Raw genomic sequence first — 20,217 nt, 5'->3', positions numbered from 1 at the left:
TGAGAAAGTGTCGTGTTCATAAGACAAGAGAATGATTTTTTGCAAATGCAGCTCTGGATTTCACCATCGCTTCTTAAAGAGAAAACCCCAGAGCCAAGGGAAACTTTGTGCATCAGTAATTTTCCTGCTTTTACAGTTTATTTTATTTGAAAATGTTTACATCTAAGAGAATTTTTTTTTACATCACAATACAGGTATAAGCCTCAAAGTGGGTATCAATGAAATTATTAAATATAACTGCCTTGGAAGATGGCAACTTACAAGTATCCATAGATCATTTTTATCGCATAAAAAAATGCTTCTTGGTTATAATAGAAATCTGTTTTTTCCTATAGTTTATTGATTAACGTCCCAGATACTATACTGCAATCATGTAATCATCTGTTTACCGTTTTTTAAATGTATCTGAGGTGCTGTATTTCTCAATGTGGCTGTCTATGCAAAAAAAAAAATGCCTTTAAAGTGTTCTCTAACTGCACAAAATGTTTTTTCTGGAAAATTATTAAATTGTATGTTTGGTGAAGCTTTACAGATATGTAGAAATGAAAATGAAGTGTCTCCTGGTTGAAATGAGAAAATATTACTTTATAATATTTTTTAGATGCATCTTCACTTGCTGATGCAAATATATTGTAGTAAACGTTATTTTTGTTTCTAAGCACAGTGAAATTACAGCACAGAAAAAAACAGCCATGTGATTGTAAATATGATTTGTTTTCCGGAGATGTCACATACTTTCTGGCCAATCAAAAGTCTGAAAGTTGGTGTGGGTTGGGAGTTTATCTTTGACCTTTGACAGTAGGAAAATGTATGGAAAATGTTTGTGAGCTAGCTAAAGATAGCAGTTTTATTTAAATATATTTAAAATATTATAGTCTTTGCTGTAAAATATAAGCAATATAGCAGCTATTACGTTATATAAATAACGTGTCAAGACAAATATCAATGAGAAGATATTGAAATAAAACCAGTTTTGTTGGAGGAGGGAGAAGTAAGTTAGCTAATCTTACAGGAAACAATGTTAGCATAGCTACATGAAGCTAGCAGGACAAGGGACTGCCGGAACGACGGCCGCCCGCATGGAAGTATTGTAGCCGGCGCCATCACGCCCGCAACAACTCTGCTTCGGTTTTCTCACTGGGCAGCAGAAACAAAATAAAAACGGGAACTGTCACATCTTTCTTCCGTCAGGGGTGTAAAATGTGGCACTTATTAATTCCCTCCTACACTGACAAACTCGAACGACATCTTGGACAATTCAATATTGGGATTGAATCATCTCCACTTCCCGTCTCACCCTTAACACCCTAAGGTAAGATAAAACCATATCAAACATTTGTCCATACCATATCAAACATTTGTTATGCCCGCCGTGGCCGTTGAATTACAATACATGCGTCGTCGTTTTGATTATAATAATACAGGGGTTTTCCTGCATATAGGAATGTTTTTGGCGCCGCCAGCCCCAAAGGAAAATCACCAGCACCAAAATGATAAGAATTGAGAATTAAAATAGCATTTCAAATCTTCTCTAAATGTGTTTTAAGAGTAATTTATCCAACAACAGTTGAAGAGGCAGAACATAAACTTGAATATGAGAGCTAACTTCAGTTTTTATCTCCAAAGTCATTTTATACTCGGACTCTCCCGGTGATGTATTTAAATAGTAATATTATTTGTTTAACCAGTTTTAAGATAAATTAAGATGGACTTTATTAATCCCACACTGGGGACACTTTTGTTAATTTGGGTTTCATAGTCAAGCATAATATACATTTTTGTTTTTCAAATGGTCAGAAATAACAGCAAAATGCATAGATTTCTGTCAAATAAGGTAACCAACTCCTTGCCTTTACTGTACGCGGACCGATCATGCTAACACAAGCCCATTCTGAGCCAAGAAACCCCCTGTTATGTATTAATATTAATAGCCTATCATAATGAATATGATGCGGTTGGTATTCAGATACTTGTACCAGGACCTGTGAGATTGTAAGTAGCTTGATGGTGTTTGTTTAGGGTTGGTTGGTTTTCCTTTGTCGTTGAGGTCTGTGCTCCCGATCTGGTATATTAAGAATGTTAATGTTTGTTTGTAGTAGGCTAACTTAGATTTTAGACTTCGAAAAACAAAACCCCTCGGCCTAGGTCTAAGCATTTTTTTCACAGGCTTCCCCAAATGTTTGTTTTTCTGCCAACACCACTGCCCTGCTCTCTAAAAAGGTTAGTTAATGCCCTATTTGTTTTATGATGTTATAATATACAGTATAGGCTAAGTGTTACTGATTGAGAACACAGGTGGCTTGAGGAATGTCAAACTGAAATAACACATAGGCTAACCAATCAGCAAACACGAGTACTATTATCCCAAAACAACAGCTAACAGGTGTTTCTAATGATGAGGATTCCTGGCAGATCACAAACACGTTTATCGTGTGCATGAAACAAAAGAGAGGGATTGCTATGAAATGTAGTATTCACATGTTCCCCAGAAGATCAATCCTAATATCTTCCATAATATCTTTGTGACTTTTCGTCTAGCGCCACCGTGAGGTTGACATTTGTGGTTTTGAGGGAAATATCCAGACTACAATTGGATGGATTAAATTTGGTTTAGCCATTCATGCTGTTGTCGCTTTGATGATCACTTAACCCTTACCTAGCGTTGTCATCAGGTCGAAATTTGAGTAGCCTACTTATTTGACCAATACTTTGGTTAATGGTGTAATACTTCCAAAACTAATGTCATTCCTATGCTTTACACAGGTGTTCTTTGGGTTTATTGGTAATGTTTGCAAAATGCCAAACTAAGATGGTGAACATACAGTACGGGCCAAAAGTTTGGACACACCTTCTCATTCAATGTGTTTCCTTTATTTTCATAACTATTTACATTGTAGATTCTCACTGAAGGCATCAAAACTATGAATGAACACATGGAATTATGTACTTAACAAAAAAGTGTGAAATAACTGAAAACATGTCTTATATTCTAGTTTCTTCAAAGTAGCCACCCTTTGCTCTGATTACTGCTTTGCACACTCTTGGCATTCTTTTGATGAGCTTCAAGAGGTAGTCACCTGAAATGGTTTTCCAACCGTCTTGATATAGTTCCCAGAGATGCGTAGCACTTGTTGGCCCTTTTGCCTTCACTCTGCGGTCCAGCTCACCCCAAACCATCTCGATTGGGTTCAGGTCCGGTGACTGTGGAGGCCAGGTCATCTGGCGCAGCACTCCATCACTCTCCTTCTTGGTCAAATAGCCCTTACACAGCCTGGAGGTGTGTTTGGGGTCACTGTCCTGTTGAAAAGTAAATGATGGTCCAACTAAACGCAAACCGGATGGGATGGCATGTCGCTGCAGGATGCTGTGGTAGCCATGCTGGTTCAGTATGCCTTCAGTTTTGAATAAATCCCCAACAGTGTCACCAGCAAAGCACCCCCACACCATCACACCTCCTCCTCCATGCTTCACGGTGGGAACCAGGCATGTAGAATCCATCCGTTCACCTTTTCTGCATCGCACAAAGACACGGCAGTTGGAACCAAAGATCTCAAATTTGGACTCATCAGACCAAAGCACAGATTTCCACTGGTCTAATGTCCATTCCTTGTGTTTCTTGGCCCAAACAAATCTCTTCTGCTTGTTGCCTCTCCTTAGCAGTGGTTTCCTAACAGCTACTTGACCATGAAGCCCTGATTCACGCAGTCTCCTCTTAACAGTTGTTCTACAGATGTGTCTGCTGCTAGAACTCTGTGTGGCATTCATCTGGTCTCTAATCTGAGCTACTGTTAACTTGCGATTCCGGAGGCTGGTGACTCGGATGAATTTATCCTCAGGCCTAACAAAATTAATTGTTTGGTTCCGGTCTCCGACCGACCCTGTCAATTAATGTGCGACCCAAATTTATTTTATGAGCTTGGGCAAGAAATTATACAAATTAAATAAATACACAAATAAAAAGTTTAAGGCGAACTATAATTACATTTTTGTACAGCACTCTTGCGATGCAAGAGGCCCGTTTTCCTCCAGCAATGCTGGAAGATTACCCGATGTCGCGACAGTGGCACTTACGGTACAGATCCACTTGTCCGTGTGACGCTTCTGTCGCGTCGTGCTCCACTCTATTCCTATGGGTGACGTCAAGTGACTTCAACGCGCACGCAAAGCATTCCGGGAAGGCGGCGCTACATTTGAGAAAATGTAGCTTTATGCAATCTATCCAGTAGAAGTAGAGCACAGAGGAGACGGGGATCACTTCTCCCTGACACAACATTCCCCGCTGGACCCGCCCATAGCTGTAAATTGAGGAACCCTCATCAACGGAGGCGTCGTGACACCACGCAACAGTTGTGTCGCAAAAGTGGATCTGTACCGTTACGGCAGCAGCAGCGTGAGGACGGCGCCTTCAACCAGCCCTCACCGCCCACGGCGGCCAGCTACAGCGCTACTGCGCCGCTGGTGAGCTTCAACACGTTAAACAGGGCAGATGAAACCACTCATGAACTATATGTTGTGTTTAATGTCGTTCAAGATGATGGCAACATAGCAAGCAAACACGATCAAAAGAAAGGTAAACACCCTTCAAAGGGACACATTCAAAGTTTGCGCAATTTTCCAGACTGAGTGACCTTCATTTGTTAAAGTAATGATGGCCACTCGTTTCTCTTTACTTAGCCGATTGGTTCTTGCCATAATATGAATTCTAACGGTTGTCCAATAGGGCTGTCGGCTGTGTATCAACCTGACTTCTGCACAACACAACTGATGGTCCCAACCCCATTAATAAGGGAAAAAATTCCACTAATTAACCCTGACAAGGCACACCTGTGTAGTGAAAACCATTTCAGGTGACTACCTCATGAAGCTCATTGAGAGAACACCAAGGGTTTGCAGCGCTATCAAAAAAGCAAAGGGTGGCTACTTTGAAGAATCTAAAATAGAAGACATGTTTTCAGTTATTTCACACTTTTTTGTTAAGTACATAATTCCATATGTGTTCCTTCATAGTTTTGATGCCTTCAGTGACAATCTACAATGTAAATAGTCCTGAAAATAAAGAAACACTTTGAATGAGAAGGTGTGTCCAAACTTTTGGCCTGTACTGTACCTGCTAATAGACCTTTTTCACAGCAGACGTGTTGACATGTCATAGTAGGAAAAGCGGTGAGGTGTATTCAAACCCATTTAATGATGGCTGCATTCCACTTAGGAGAGGCCCTGTTATTGTGCATGCTGACTCACTGAAATAGCTTACTGGACACTTGATGGAGTTGAGCCATCGTTAAGGTTATCAATTCCAGCTGTGCTTTTCCTACTATGACAAGTCAAATGTTACGTTTACACGTGGCCGGCTTTTTTCATAAACGGACATTTCGACCTCTGCGTTTGCAAAAAAAAGTTTTCAGAGAAGTGTTAGTTTACACGTACCTGTGTATATGCCGTCAAGAGCATGCCAAACCTGTAGGTGTCAGTGTAACAAGAAGCTCAAGCCCATGTTAGCCAGTCACAATCCCGAAAATAGCAACCACAGCAACGAATCACTTCCTCTCTCTTCTCTTCCTCACTTCCTCGGCTGCCTAAACCTCCGTTTGTCTCAGTTTACATGCAAACCTGCAAACCGTTTTCCAAAATCAACACTCTGGCCGGAGTTATTAGAAATAATCATTTTCCGAGGCAAATTCTCCGTTTGCGTGTAAACGAAGGGCACGAACGAAGGGAAATGTCTGTTTTTTTTTTCAAAAGAAACATGTACGTGTTAACGGGGTAAAAATGTCTGCTGTGAAAAAGGTCCATTATCAGCATGTTAGCGTGCCGATATCGGCATTTAGCTCAAAGCACCAATAGACTTTTACTCTTGTTGTATTTTTTTTTTTTTTTTTTTTTTTTTTTCGTTAATTCTTCCTGTACAACTTTGCACAACATGTAAATTCTTCGACATGCAACCATCTTCCATCTTTATTGAACCAACACAAAGAATTGGTGTTCAGTCTTTAAGTCTGGGAGGTTTTACCAAGTGAAATCTATTCCGAATTGTAACATGGTAAAAAGAAAACATATAAAACATGACTTTAACATGTTGTTGTTTTTTTTCTTTTTTTCTGATTGTCTATTCCTGATTGTTTTTCCAGTATTGTCTTTACAAATGGCCGAACCAACAGGTCCTGGTCACAGTTTAAAGACCGAGCTGGGTACTTGTTTATATCCTGAACATCAAGGTTTCATTTTTGGGCCTTATCTGCATCTGATTATCTCAAAAACAAAACAAAAAACAAAGCGTGTCTTCCTATGCTGTTCTTCATTATAAGCATCCGTTTAGAGTTTGGGATTTGGACAGAAGTTTCCCAACATGGGACCTTTGGTATGCTGGGGATTTTTAAGCTTGTTATGTCTTAGAATATTGTCAGGAGTGAATTATCAGTTTTAAGCGTACTGAGTTTCTTACAAACATTTCTTATACCGTAGTCTATGTCCACGATGTTCCACTTCCGGGATTGCTCCGGTGCCGCAGGAAATTCCGCCGGATGCATGTCTTTTCGCCGAGGTCCGTTTCCTTCCCGCTTTCTTTGTGTTGGCATTCTAACCTCCGGTGGATTTCTGAGGACTATGGTTAACTGCTCCTCAGATCTCTGCAGGGTAAATCCAGACAGCTATCTAGACTATGTGTCCAATTGGAGTTTTCTGTCGCACGTCTAAAACAACTGTTGAACGTACACATGTTCCACCAAAACAAGTTCCTTCCCGAGGCTTATTTTACTGCGGCTCCGTGCTGCGCTTAGCACCGCCCATGACGATTGTAATTGGTTTTAAGAAATGCCAATAAACCAGAACACGTTTTTTTCTCCCTTCCCGGAATTCTGTGCGGACTAGCCAGACCCTCTTTCGCAGCGCCTTGGAGGATGGTCTGGCAAAGCGAGACTACGTACATCCCCAAACTTCCCTGATAATCAGGCAGAGTTGACCTGCACTGAGCTTTCAAGAAAATCCTCATTTGACTCCAAAACGTTCTCTGTCTTGCACACAGAGAAGCAGACCAACATCTTCTTCCCATGCCATTTTTATTGACCTCACAAACATTCTTTAAATTTCCCAGTCAGAGAGGTCCCAGGTCAGTTCAACCACAGCCAAATGTATTCTGTGGGCAGTGAAAGCATCCTCAGGTCAGGGCCCTTCTTCCCAAACGTCAGTTTACTGACACAGCCAGCAGAGGGCAGCACCGGCCTCTGTTTCAGTGGTGATGCAAAGCTGAGGCCAGACGGACACCCATTGTTGCCTTCAGCCATATAGGTGTAATTCACGGGGGGGGTTACAACCCAAATTAGCAGTTTTTGTCTGTTTTATAGCATAAGTCATCTGAACAAAATTATCAAACAAAACCAGACACTGAAGACATTTGATGGACGAAGCAAATGGAAAAAATAATTGGCAGATTAATTGGTAATGAAAATAACAGTCAGGGCGTTTTCACACCTGTAGTTTGTTTGCTTTGGTCCAGATCAGTTGATGAGTTTATAAACTTGGAGCGATTTCCCCTTGGTTTGGTGTCACACCTGGAAAAATCCAAGCGTTAACTATTCTTATTGGTCGGCTGTGTCTGTGGCGGGAGCAAGAAAGTAAATACAGGAAGAAGGTACTGTGTGGACTAGAGCACATTTCTTGCGTCTCCACGGTCAAACCGGCTCATTTCATTTAAATAATCTGACATTGTTTCGCGAGCAACGTTAGCTACTACGTCTGCTCTGCCCACCGAGACTTCGCTCTGTTCTGCCGGCGGCTGTCTCCAACCAACGCCGCCTTCACATTGGCACAGTAGATACGGCTGCGAAACGACCGGAAGCCATTCATTTCCCATGGAGATTTGCAGACCGCATGCGAATGGTCCCAAACCGACGCGAACGAGTGCGGTGCGGAAACCCCCTCCCCCGTGTCCGTTGGTCATCCAGATGCGTTTTAAAAAAGTTGAACACGTACGACGGGCAACGGACGGTTCCTATCCGACAATCCGAGCGGAAGTTAGCGTTGCCATTAGCCTGGGAAAACCCTGACGAACTTTCCGGCAAATTTGAGATTTGCTCTGCAAGTCAGTCTGGCCAAGAGCCCATTCAAGCCCATTTCCAGTGTTTTCCAAATCGACGCACCGATCACAACCGTTGAGGCGGGCTTTACAACCATGACGATCGCGCAGTGACGGCGAGCAGCTTTTTGTTTACGTTCAACCTGACGGCCACCGAAGTGCAGCAACCCGTTGATGCCGCATTTGAGCGCCATCCGTTGGTGACGCGCCTTTGGAAATGAGCTGCAAATGAACCTTGCCCAGACCCGCCCTCAGTTACAACTGAGAAGGGTCTGGTGTCAACCAGGCTAAGTTGCTATGTTACTGATAAACAAATCTGAATTCTTAACTTAATAAAACGATATGTTGTCATGTAATCGATTCGTTTTGGAGTATGACAAAAGGTCTTCTTTGCAGAAACCATGCATAGGATACCTGCTATGGTTAAGTTGGTTAGCAACAGACATTGAACTATTGGCATTATACCTCTATATAGGGCTTTGACTCCGAACTTCGTTATTCGAATATCATTCGAATATTAAAAAAAATAATGATATTCGAACGAATATTAGCCAGCCCTTAATATTCGAACCTGTTATGGGCATTATTTTTATGCGTTTTCTTGTAGACGTTGTTTTCAGTTCAGATTCATAGAGAGGTCATAGAGAATTGGACATTCGGACACTGACTGAATGAGTCGTTCTAGTCTCTCCGCCATTTTTTTTTCAACTCTCTTCCGACGCTTTCAACGGTGTAGTACGACGAGAGCCAGCGTGAAGGCGGCGTTGGCGGCGGCTGGTTTGACTGCCGTCTGTTTCTGTGAGAGAAACCCTGCCAGGTGCTAATGTTTGCTGCTCTGCTGAATCCCAGAATGCTTAACACACCTGACTACAGGAGACATTAGCTCAGACTCACGGAGTATGTAGAGTTGGTGCTGGTCGAGGTCGGATCACGAGTCCAGAGTTATTTGAAAGCGTACGCCTGTTTGGTCGGCTTTTGGCGCGCACCCGCGTGCGATTGCCGCGTTCTCCCCTGCCTTAACGAACCGCACCAGCGGGGCAAACGGACTCTAGTGTGATCCAAGCCATCCATTTTCACAGGTGTGAAAGCGCCCTTAGTTGCAGATCTAGTAACTGGATTCCACCTCATTTGGTATCCTATAAATTCATGTATTAATGAATTGATAAGTTTTGAATGTAAGTGAATTCATGACCAGGGCTACACGGAATTATTATTATTATTATTGTTTTTTTTAAATAAAATTTCAGAACTTTAACAAATCCCCACCCCAAGCAGAAAAACTCAATTCCGCTGATTTTCATTCAGGATCACCGTTAAACTGTAAATAAAAAAAAAATGAATCTGCAGATTTTGTTTGGGTAAGTAAAATGTATTTATATAGCGCTTCTCACAGATAAAAAAGAAAAGAAAAAGAAACTACAAAGTGCTTTACATTAAACATACAATATGATACAAATTGTATGTTCACTGTTCATGACACATCTACAATTTATGCAATAAATCATCATGAATCATGCATCAGTTAAGCATGTTTTTTGCATCCTGATTTAAAACGTGTCACTATTCTTTATCAAGCAGTTCTAGGACTGGTTGTACTGCGTACGGTTTTTGGCCGCATTGCCTGAGTGCACAGTCTCAGGATTGTCACCTTCGTCAGGCTAAGTCTGTGCACGCATGTATATCAAATGACAACACACTTTCATCAGCCCATAACATCCAGCGGCTGCACTCCCGATCGTCTGCAAAGCAGGAAACTCAATGACAAATTTAGTACATTTTGCCACTCTAGAACGGATTTAGTAGAGCAGAGTAAAACCTCTTAGATGCTGTTTGGCTGCCTCCCAGAGCGGTTTGTACTATAATCCTCTGGCGTCCCTGAATGGCACACAGCACCTGTTTTTGTAAAAAAGATTTCAGCAGCTATTTTATGTTCCTCCTACTAAGCATTCAAGCGCTGATGAAAATAAGGAAAGTAAGTACAACTTAGTAAAAAAAAAAAAAGGTAACCAGTACATAGGTAGATTTGTAGACTTTTGTTCCTCTTTTAAAACCTGACTCTCACAGGCAAGACAGGCCCTGTTCAGGGCTGTTTTTAGGGATTTATTTGGCCCCTCATGGGTTTAATGTTGACATGTTTTGGATTTTTGCCCATAATGCCTCTAAATCACACACTTTGTGACATTATTTGAAATAATACATTTCTCCTTGATTTTCCAATAAGACAACCACGTAGGGCTTATTGAAAGTAAGTCCTACCACAGGAAAAGCAGGAATAAGTTTACATATGCACACCAGGCATCTTAGCAGGTTAAATAGTTGTACTACTATAAAGAACAAAATGCCTTTTGTCTTTATACAAAAACTCTGCACATTTCAACAAAAATAAATTCACGTTTCCAGTAAAGTCACTTCTCTGGTCACAGGATGAAGCAAATTGGAGCGAAAACTTCAGTGAGTGAGCGATCCGTCCAGAGAAAGCTAGTCACCATCTTTAGATCTTCCTCAGCACTCCCCTTGCCTTTGGTATTTTGTCACGAAGGTACCACAGATTTCTTAAAAAAAAAAATCTGAACGCATGATTCCTCATCCTGGCATCCCCCATCAGGGCAGGCTCATGAAATGTATCTAACTCAGACACAAACTTTGTTTATATTTAGTCTCTCACCCTGACAGTCAGGATCATTAAGACTTTTTTTTTTTTTATGTCAGATCCCATCAGAAAAAAAAGACCTATTTTAGGTCCTAACTTGTTTCCTATAGAAAGGTAATCTCAGTCTCTTGGTTCTGGTAAGCCTCCTCCTGCATCTCGGTGTACAGCTGGTCCATCCTCTGGAAGGCCAGGTACCCTTTTTTACCTACAGATGGAAAGTAAAATTAAAAAACAAATATGATGAAATAAAAATACAAATGAATGAACTACTGAAAGAAAAAATAATTCATGTTTGTACCAAAAGAGAGGACAGTTTCTCTGGCAGCGCTGCAAAGATCTTCATCCGCTGATCTCCACAAATCTGCTATGTGGTCCACGCTCTCTGTCGCCTGACACACACACACACACACACACACACACACACACACGCTACACCGTTAATAACGTACCAGAGAGTGCAGAAAATTGTATTTCTTGTTTTTGCTAAGAGTTTGTGTAATGTGTGTCGCTCACCTTGAGGCATTTAAGAGCCAGACAAGAGCCTTGTTGGATCTGAACATCAGTGCTTTTCAAACTCTCTGTGTAGTAAACTACCGCCTGGAGGAGAAGGAAATAACAGAGGGAAATAAATGAGAAATGATTTGTTTTGTTGGAGTAGTTACCTCGTTTGCATTTATTTTCACAAGGGAGAACAAGAGAGGGAAGCTGTTTTTTGTTTAGACATAACAAAACCTGGCCTTTTCTGCCTTTTATTTTGAAAGGACAGCTAGGTGAGAAAGAGGGGGGAAGACATGCAGGAAATCGTCACAGGTCGGATTCGAACCCTGGACCTCTGCGTCGAGGCATAAACCTCTCAGTATATGTGCGCCTGCTCTACCCACTGAGCCAACCCGGCCACACGGTTGCTGCTCTTTGAGGCCGTACTGAGGCACAACAGTGATTTGAGCTAACATGCTGATGTGGACGAGCTATAATGTTTACCGTGTTCCATCTCAGTTTAGTCAGTGGAGGTGCTACAGAACTATTTTGGTCCAAACATTTACTCGCCATTTGGCAGATAGCCCTCCGAAATGAACTCGCCAAGCGGAAGGTTTACCCGCATTTGGCGACTGGTGAACTTGAATTTTTGCACCTGACGTGCACCTCTCAAAAAATGAAACTACACGTAGCGGCGACGCAGAAAACAACAAATGTGATTAGTCCATAGCGTTGCATCTCCCTCTACCTACGCCATATTGACATTAAGGACATTCGTCATGGTAGCTTGCTGTCACGTGGCGATTTGGGAGGTGTGAGAGCCTGCCCACCATTTTGGGATCCTACACTATTGTTTGCCAGGGGCAACCGTGTAAGAGCGACACAGAGACAGAGAAGGAAAGACGGCTCGAGGAATTAGCACCACGGCGAATTAGCACCACGGTGAACGGTTGAGTTTAGGAAACGTGACACGCGGGGTTGGGTTTAGTAAAAGAAGAAGGCGACGGTTGACTTTAGGAAACGTGAAACGTGGGACACGATCCCCGCTCTCCTGGGTGAAAGTCCGGTGTTTGACCCATACGCCACTCGCCCTTTCATACTACTCGTAATTTGACACGCAATCGCAAGGCAACGTAAGTCAATGGAGGCCAAACGGCGTTGATAAACGCGCTAAAAAGTGAGCGTGCGTCTTGATAACACGCCAATAATGGCATACGAATTGGCGTGTCATACATACGCCACTTCATGAGATCAGTCTGGAATGCTTGCCGTACCTTGCTCCTGAAAGCCTTGCAGCCTGCAGCTCTGCTGAGACAGTTGGCCGCAGCTTTGCAGACTTTGTGGTTGGAGTCGAGCTGCAGGGCGGCCAGGGTCTGCAGCGTGCATCTCAGCGGGAGGAGCTCCACCATGCACCGCCCCCTCATCTTATTTAAAGCCCGCCTCCTTTTGGGGCTCCTCAGGGCTGACAGGATGTACTCTGAAACAGATTAGAGACCACAATGAATGAATAACGAATCACAGAGTTTGTTTAATAGCTGTACCCGTGCTTTCAATCAAGTCACGCAATCTTTTTTTAATTTTTTATTTTTTTTAGGAGATGACATTTGCCCAGTTTCAAATTTCCATTTTGTTTTGAGAACTTTGAGGACGACTCGTCAGTGAGTGCTCAAAAGCTGAGGTTCGGAGTTCATTCTTGATGTTGGAAACAGGTCAAGGTTTAGGAATTGCATGATGTCTTTTTACTTTTTGTGAGCTTTTCTTAGTACGTTTAGGAATATCCGTTTTATATCAAATCAAACATGTCAGAACAGGCTTGTTTTAAGTTTTAGTTAACATAAGACAACTAAAAATCCTCACAGATGCAATTGCAATAAAATAAATAAAATAAAATAAACTGTTACTCTGACTTAATCCTTCACATTCACATTTCTACTCACGCTTATTTTGCCAAGGAAGAATTCTGGCTGTGCAGCCTATTAACAGCTTTTATACGTTTTTTTAATTTTTTTTTTATATGTACTAGGACTTAATCATCATGACATTTTTTTTTACATCTCAGAAAAGCAAATGAAATTGGATCTAATCTGTCTGGCATTCTTTGCCTTACCAGGGCTGTAAACTCCACCTGCCTGGTGTTTAAAGTGAGTTAAAACAAATGCCAAGATTAATTTCAGACTTTGTTTGTTCCAGATTGAATTAAGCACAAAAACACAATGTTTTAGCAGTTATGTGTGTCGTGCTGTGCAAACCAAATTTAGCAGTTCAATAAACAGCAGACATTAACATACTGGAGCCACATGAAGGAGAGGGGAGGTGGAGGGAAGAGAGGAAGGAAGGATGTGTTTGTTTCATCATGTCTAATGAATGATGATGTGATTGTTGAAACGTTATTGATCCTTTTAAGGAGAGCGTGTGCGCACACACACACACACACACACACACACACACACACACACACACGCACACACACACACACGGATACAAGGCCAGTTTGTTTGGTGAGACTGTTCTTTTGGCAGTAATGTTGACAGGTGGTCCAGCTGCCTTGAGCAAGCTGGATTTTCTGGAACGTTCTCAAGCTTTCTAGTAGAACTATAAAGGCATACCACCATTCTTCGAATACACAACAGATACCAGCAGGACACACACACACACACACAGGTTTGTGGCACTATCTTTGTGGGGACCCGTCTTTGACATAATGATTTCCCTAGCCCCTTACCTTAACCATTACAACTAAATGCCTAACCTTAACCCTTACCCTCACCCTAACCATAACCTAATTCTATCCCTAATCCTAAAACCAAGTCTCAACCCTCAAACAGCCCTTTAAACTTGTGGGGTGCAGCATTTTGGCCCCACAAAGTTGTCGGGATCACACAAGTATACTGGACTCCGGGTTTTTGGACCCCACGAATATAGTTAAACAGGCGCGCACACACACACACACACACACATACACACACACACACACACACACACACACACACACACACACACACGTCGAGACAAACTGGAGACACCCGTCGTGTTCTGCCAGCTGTGAAGTCAACTAAATGTTTAGTGCGGTGGTCTGTAGTCCCTAAAGGCCCTGAAACTTATTTTCTCAATCAGCTTCTTAATATTAGTAGGCTAATGGGATTCTACATGCAGGGCTCTAGAGTGCGACCAATTTGGTCGCAAATGCGACCAAAATTTGTAAGGGTGCGACTAAGATTTTTCCTAGGTCGCACCGGTGCACCTAACGTCCTCGCATCCGCTGCCTCTACACGAATGAAGCAATGTCGTTTATATCGATATGGTTTAATGTTGCGTTACATGACCCATTTCTTCTGTAAAGCCGTGCCTGTGTTTGGATCTCTCCTCCGCGCAGCCCCGCCCCCATTCACTCATGGCTCACCTGCAACATGGAGAGACTGCCGGTCCACATGCTGACATTTGTCTACAGTTTTAATTGTTATTAACACAGCTGTATATTGTTAAGTATGAGAGGGAAACCTGTATTGGTACCAGTGTTTCCGCTGGTAACTCTCTGTTATTGCAGCCGCCACGGCGAAAAACACATTAGAAGTTATTAAATGCAACTAACTTCAGGTCGTTGAGTAATAGCGTGTGAGACGGAGCCTGCTGGACCTGGGCGAGAGATGTGACCCATGGCCACATTATCATAGTTCATAAAAATGCAGCACAGTGACGATACAGACATTTCATAGCCTACACAAGACATGTGTAACGCCGCTGCCCCGCGTTTGACCCGTGCTGGACCCGATGAGTCAGCCGTCACTCTGTCAGTAGAATACGTTTCAGTCCCTGTCTCTCCCTATATGAGCTACTGGGCAATCCGGGTCTGTTATTGAAAACAAGTGAAGGAGCTTTCTCAGAGATATATATATTTTTTAATATATCCCAGGCTATTTATTTCAGATAATTTACATGTGTTGCAGCTGTATATTTTCAAATTGGGAAGGAAACCCTGTCTTTGCATTTTATTTTAATCACAATCTGTTTTAATAAAAGAGCTTGTGAAAAGTGGCTTTGACTTAAAACTGAACATTTAGCCCACTTTGTAAAAAATACATATATATATATATATATATATATATATATATATATATATTTATTTTTTTAATTTTTTTTATTGTGTATCGCCATTCAGCCGAAAAATACAGAGATATGATTTTTAGTCCTGGACTAGTGGAAGATCTGATAAAAATCAGTGTGGATGGGCCCAGCTTGGAGAAGTGTGGCATGCTGGTTTAGCCAAGGCCAAAGGGGAAGAAGGCCAAATGACAGGTGTTGGCCATCTGAGGGGCATTTGACAGCAAGGGGGGACCCGCTATAAGACTTTGAGTACAGTATAATTGTGCTTCAAATAAAAAAAAATTCAATTTCAATTCAGCATTTGCACAACATAATCATTGCATGAGTCTTGGATATATTTATATTTATTTATATGCGTGTCTTAGTAATATATCACTTGAAATGTGTTTTTGTATGCATTTCATTAAATACATTCAGGGCTTGACATTAACCGTTTTGCTCACTATTGTTTTTGTTTTCTTCCAAAGTTAGCCACGCAGTATTTTCACTAGCCACTATTTTGTGGGAAATTACATTATTATTATTATTATTATTATTATTATTATTATTATTATTATAGTTTTATTTGATTAAAGTTGACTGTGGTGTGCTTGAAGAACTAGAATTACAACCTTTTTTTTTTTGATGTAAATGACCACAATAATACATAAAATGTGGGCTCTAACACTACAATGATGAAATATTCAGCTGTGATAATGTATGGAAAGCTCCTTTTTGTATGAAAACATGCAAGTGATTAAGACACAGACATTAAAAGATGAGCTCTTATTGCATAAGTGGTGCAGGGGTGGAGAAGATTAATTGAAAGAGGTTTGGAGTGCGCTCGTGCGTCACTCAAGCAGTCGGCGGCTGGCCACCACCCCCGGTGACAAGAAGCAGAAGTCTGTTGTCCTGCTGCGCGCAATCTCTACTCCTTTTACAAACCTCTTGTCAAAATGTTTTTTTCTGCCACAAACGCAACCCTTGCCTCAGCTGAACTCGCCATATAACGCCGCGGCTTTCAGCTGGTCTGGTGTGCAGAATTAGGTGATCGTGCCGTGGGCTGCACATTGGATCACAGGTGTTCCTGTGTAGGGCGGTGGCACAGTAGCGTATTCCAGCGATCAGGGTTACAATAATATGTTTATCCGCTGCTATGTTACCGAGGACTTTGTCAGCTCTGTTTCTCAGCATTAAGCTGCTATGTGAGAGACGCAGTTACGCAGCTGTTAAGGGGTGCGCACCTACTCACCACCAGAGGTGGAGGTACTCAGTAAGAAGTAACGGTACTCATGTAGACAAAAAACAGAAGTGCCGGTACTCAGTACCTGTGAGCTCTGGCTAGTGTTAATTTTGTCACCTATTTTTAATTTAGTCTTAGTCTTGTGCCAAATGTCCTTGTTAGTTTTAGTCATACTTAGTCATTCACATATCTTTTTTTGTTAGTCAAGTTTTAATCAAGTTTTAGTCGACTAAAAGTCTCGTCCTTTTAGTCTAGTTTTTGTCAAAAAAGAACTCCATATATCTTAGTCAAGTTTTAGACAAAAATTTTTGTCTTTTTTTAAATAACAAATTATTTCTGAGATTTCTGATAACCATTTCAGTCAAATAGTTCTATAAAAATAAATTATATAAAGTTACATAAATATCGAGCCTCTTCCTTATTTCACCAGTAAATTCCTGTTAAACGACAAAAACAACCACTGAATGGGAAAAGGGTATTTTGCAATAACATTGAACGCAGCACGAGGCTGGCAGGGCGAGTTTGAAGTGAACGCAACATATGTGTTGTTTTTCAGACAACGGCAGCAACAGACTGTCGTACGTCCCCCTGTTGGAATCCTCTCCAGTGAAATATAGACAAACTTTTACACCGTTTAGCTGTCAGCATTTTAACCGTGTTTACTCCAGCTGCTAACATTACCTGCTGTCGAGTGTAGTGTTAACTAGCGTCCTGTACAGCGATGTTTCGGTTGCCTCTAACGTCCGTTTAGGAGCATCAGAGAGAAGCGTAGGCATTTAAGTAGCACCGAAATTTGCGTTGCTATTCGGCCCGGGAGATAACGGTCGTTAAGGCACCGGTCGGTGCCGTATTAGCACCGGGTCTCGGTACCCAACCTTAGTAACAGCTGAATATTTTATCTCATGATGGAAAAGTAGAGACGATTGTAGATGAAAATGAAGAGAGATTTTATCTTGGTTTTTATTTTATGCAAAACATTTTAATCTCGTCTTTTTTCGTCAACAATAATGCATGTTAATTTAGTCTTAGTCAGCGTTTTTGGACATTGGCGCAGTCTCGTCATCGTCTCGTCTTAGTCATGGAAAAAAAGGTCGTTGACGAACATATTTAGTCTTGTCTCGTCTGATGAAATTAACACTAGCTCTGGCCCATTTTCGGCACTGCGTATACTAGTGAGCACCAATCAGGTCAAATCAATCATTCGCCTATACAGTCTTGTTGAAGTAGATTCGCTGTGTTTTGGATTGTAAACTTTTAACAAATAATACTGTACGATTATTTATTTTTTATTTTTTACTTGGATTGTTTTCAATTTAACCTTGAATAGCCCTATTTAATGTTAAGTAGAATATGTAAGATTTGAAGCCTAGTTTTTAGAGGCATTACAACACAATTGGAGGGTAAAAGTAAGTGTACTGCTGCACCGGAAAGTGTCCATAATATATCTCTGCAGTGTTGATAGTGAGTTGCTACTGCTAGATCTGGCCTTTTGTTTTGGTAACCTGAATATTTTTGGGGAATGCAGGTGATTATAAAGGGTCAAAATCTTTACGACAAAAAGACAAATGAAAATGCAGATCAGAAATTAGTTATTGTAAAGGTTCAGTTTAACCAAATTACAAAAAACATTATTTACCTATTTGGTAGAAAACCAGGTGTTTAGGCCAAGCCTTGTGATATTTAGCAATGTATATTGTTTTGTTTTCATTTGTTCAGGTTTTGAGAAATGTGTCTCAGAGATTCCTGGCCCCACCCCAATACAACAGAGGTGAAGGACCTTTAGTTTGTGAAGCTCCTAGGGTCAGTGTAACGCTTATCAGTTCAATTTTCTAAGCACAAACGGACATTTGGAAAAACAGAAAAATGGGTTCAAATATCCAATTTTTCATTTTTTTCCACCTTGACAAATAAAAAAAAATTGGATCTTTAACGTGTTTTTCCAATTTTCTGTTTTTTGTTCAGAGGATCAGAAATTGAGAAAATTACAAAATTGCGTCTGAGCTCCAATTATTCAATACTGCAATGGTATTCTCTTGCTCTACTTTGCAGAATATGCAGGTCATTAACTGCATATGGACCAAAAAAAAAACAAAAAAAAACTGATAGACTTTAGGGTCAGAGGTGCTTGCAACTGACGGCCGAAATACTTTTATCACCGAAACAATACGGCCGAAATGTTGTGATGACACAAACAGAAACCGCGACCTGCACGTGTGTCAGTACCCGATCCGTTCCACCTGCAAAGCGTCTCCTAAGAAAAGAGGTTGAGACGGACCACGGAGTGAAAACAATGAAAAGTACGCTCTTAGAGTCTGTCAGCACACGTTTCACTTAGATCTATTCGGATCCTCTGCACTTCATCGCGACTGTACTTGATCCGTGTTATAAATACCATTACTTGGATGCGGAAATAAAGCAGGGCGCACGAGAAATGATCCAGGCCGCGATGGATGCGGAGAACCCGCGTGGAGACTGAGCGTGCACGGAGCAGCGCCCAGCGCAGGAGGAGATCAGAGCGCAGAAAAAAAGACTCGTCTCTCTGCACCAGATGAGGGGCATGCACCCTCGTTGTCTGATATGTTCAGTGAAATCCTGCAAGAAAGTGCCTCAAATGATGATGATGATGATAATAATAATAATAATAATAATAATAATAATAGGTAACCTATTCTGTTCTTAGGCTACTATATACTGTATGTGACTATCAGATTGTAGCCATATTTCTGCTAGATATTTTTTTTTATTAAACTTTAATATTAATTTATACAATTGCAATGCCATGATTTTAGTAAAATTAGTACACAGTCATAGCCATAAATGCAATGGTACTAATAATTGGCATAATTTATTTCGGTTTCGGCCAAGAATTTTCATTTCGGTGCATCCCTAGTTTCGAGTGGGGGGCGGGGCGTAGCTAGGCAGTATTGAATAATTGGAGCTCAGATGCAATTTTGTAATTTTTCGAAATTTCCGATCCTCTAAAATGAAAAAAGAAAATTGGAAAAAAAGTTTAAAGATCAAATTTTTTCATTTGTCAAGGCGTAAAAAAAATGAAAAATTGGAACCCATTTTTCGGTTTTTCCAAATGTCCGTTTGTGCTTAGAAAATTGAACTGATAAGCGTTACACTGACCTCCTAGCATTTAAAATGAAAAAACAAAAATCCACAAAAGAAATAGTCCCAGTGAAACGAAGAGCTGTATGACTGTTTAAAACAAATTTCTTCACTCTCTATGTAGAAGTAAAAAAAACGACAGATATACCTTCTTTGGAGAGGCGTGAGATGTGTTCTCCCAGCTCCCGGATGCTCCAGCGATTCAGATACACTGACAGCTGGAAGAGGGTGACTCTCTCTGGGCTACAGACGGGCCGAAGGCTGGGCACCATCCGACAGGCCGTCTGGACCTGCTGCAGGAGCTGAGAAAACACTGCAGAGGAGGGACAAAGAGAGTGTTTCAGCGCAGTCAGCAAGTGAAAACACTGCTTGTGACTCAGGCAGTCAGTGCAGTGTTTTATCAGTGTGCAGGAGCCAACATCCATTACTGCCTCAGCACTGCCTTTAGTATTCAGAATTTCTGTTTTCCTCTCTCGGCTGATGGGAGACTCTCGACTTAAAACATCAGTAAAACTGTACCGCAAAGCTTATCACGAAATAAGCATAGTTAATGCAACAATATGTGTAGGAAAGGGGGTGTGA

At 41.3% G+C, this 20,217-nt stretch overlaps 1 protein-coding gene and 1 long non-coding RNA gene across 5 annotated transcripts in view; one reads left to right on the top strand and one right to left on the bottom strand.

The window, feature by feature from the left end:
- Positions 1 to 831: 831 nt before the first annotated feature.
- LOC120557381 lies at positions 832 to 19,831 on the top strand. Its single transcript, XR_005638963.1, has 3 exons — positions 832 to 1,312; positions 18,238 to 18,289; positions 19,760 to 19,831. It is a non-coding gene; the product is annotated as an uncharacterized LOC120557381 (long non-coding RNA).
- ripor3 (RIPOR family member 3) overlaps positions 10,157 to 20,217 on the bottom strand; it is an 83,155-nt gene continuing 73,094 nt past the window's right edge. For all 4 annotated transcript variants that reach the window (XM_039797652.1, XM_039797650.1, XM_039797654.1 and 1 more), the window contains 5 exons: positions 19,784 to 19,948; positions 12,473 to 12,675; positions 11,235 to 11,318; positions 11,020 to 11,110; positions 10,157 to 10,926 (listed from right to left, as the gene is read on the bottom strand). In XM_039797652.1, coding sequence (XP_039653586.1) covers positions 10,826 to 10,926; positions 11,020 to 11,110; positions 11,235 to 11,318; positions 12,473 to 12,675; positions 19,784 to 19,948 — 644 coding nt within the window. In that variant the 3' untranslated portion in view covers positions 10,157 to 10,825. The remainder of the gene's footprint in view (positions 10,927 to 11,019; positions 11,111 to 11,234; positions 11,319 to 12,472; positions 12,676 to 19,783; positions 19,949 to 20,217) is intronic.

Source organism: Perca fluviatilis, chromosome 4, assembly GCF_010015445.1.
Source record: "Perca fluviatilis chromosome 4, GENO_Pfluv_1.0, whole genome shotgun sequence".
In the NCBI taxonomy this organism is placed as follows: Eukaryota; Metazoa; Chordata; class Actinopteri; order Perciformes; family Percidae; genus Perca; species Perca fluviatilis.
This window is presented reverse-complemented; position numbering and strand designations above follow the sequence as displayed.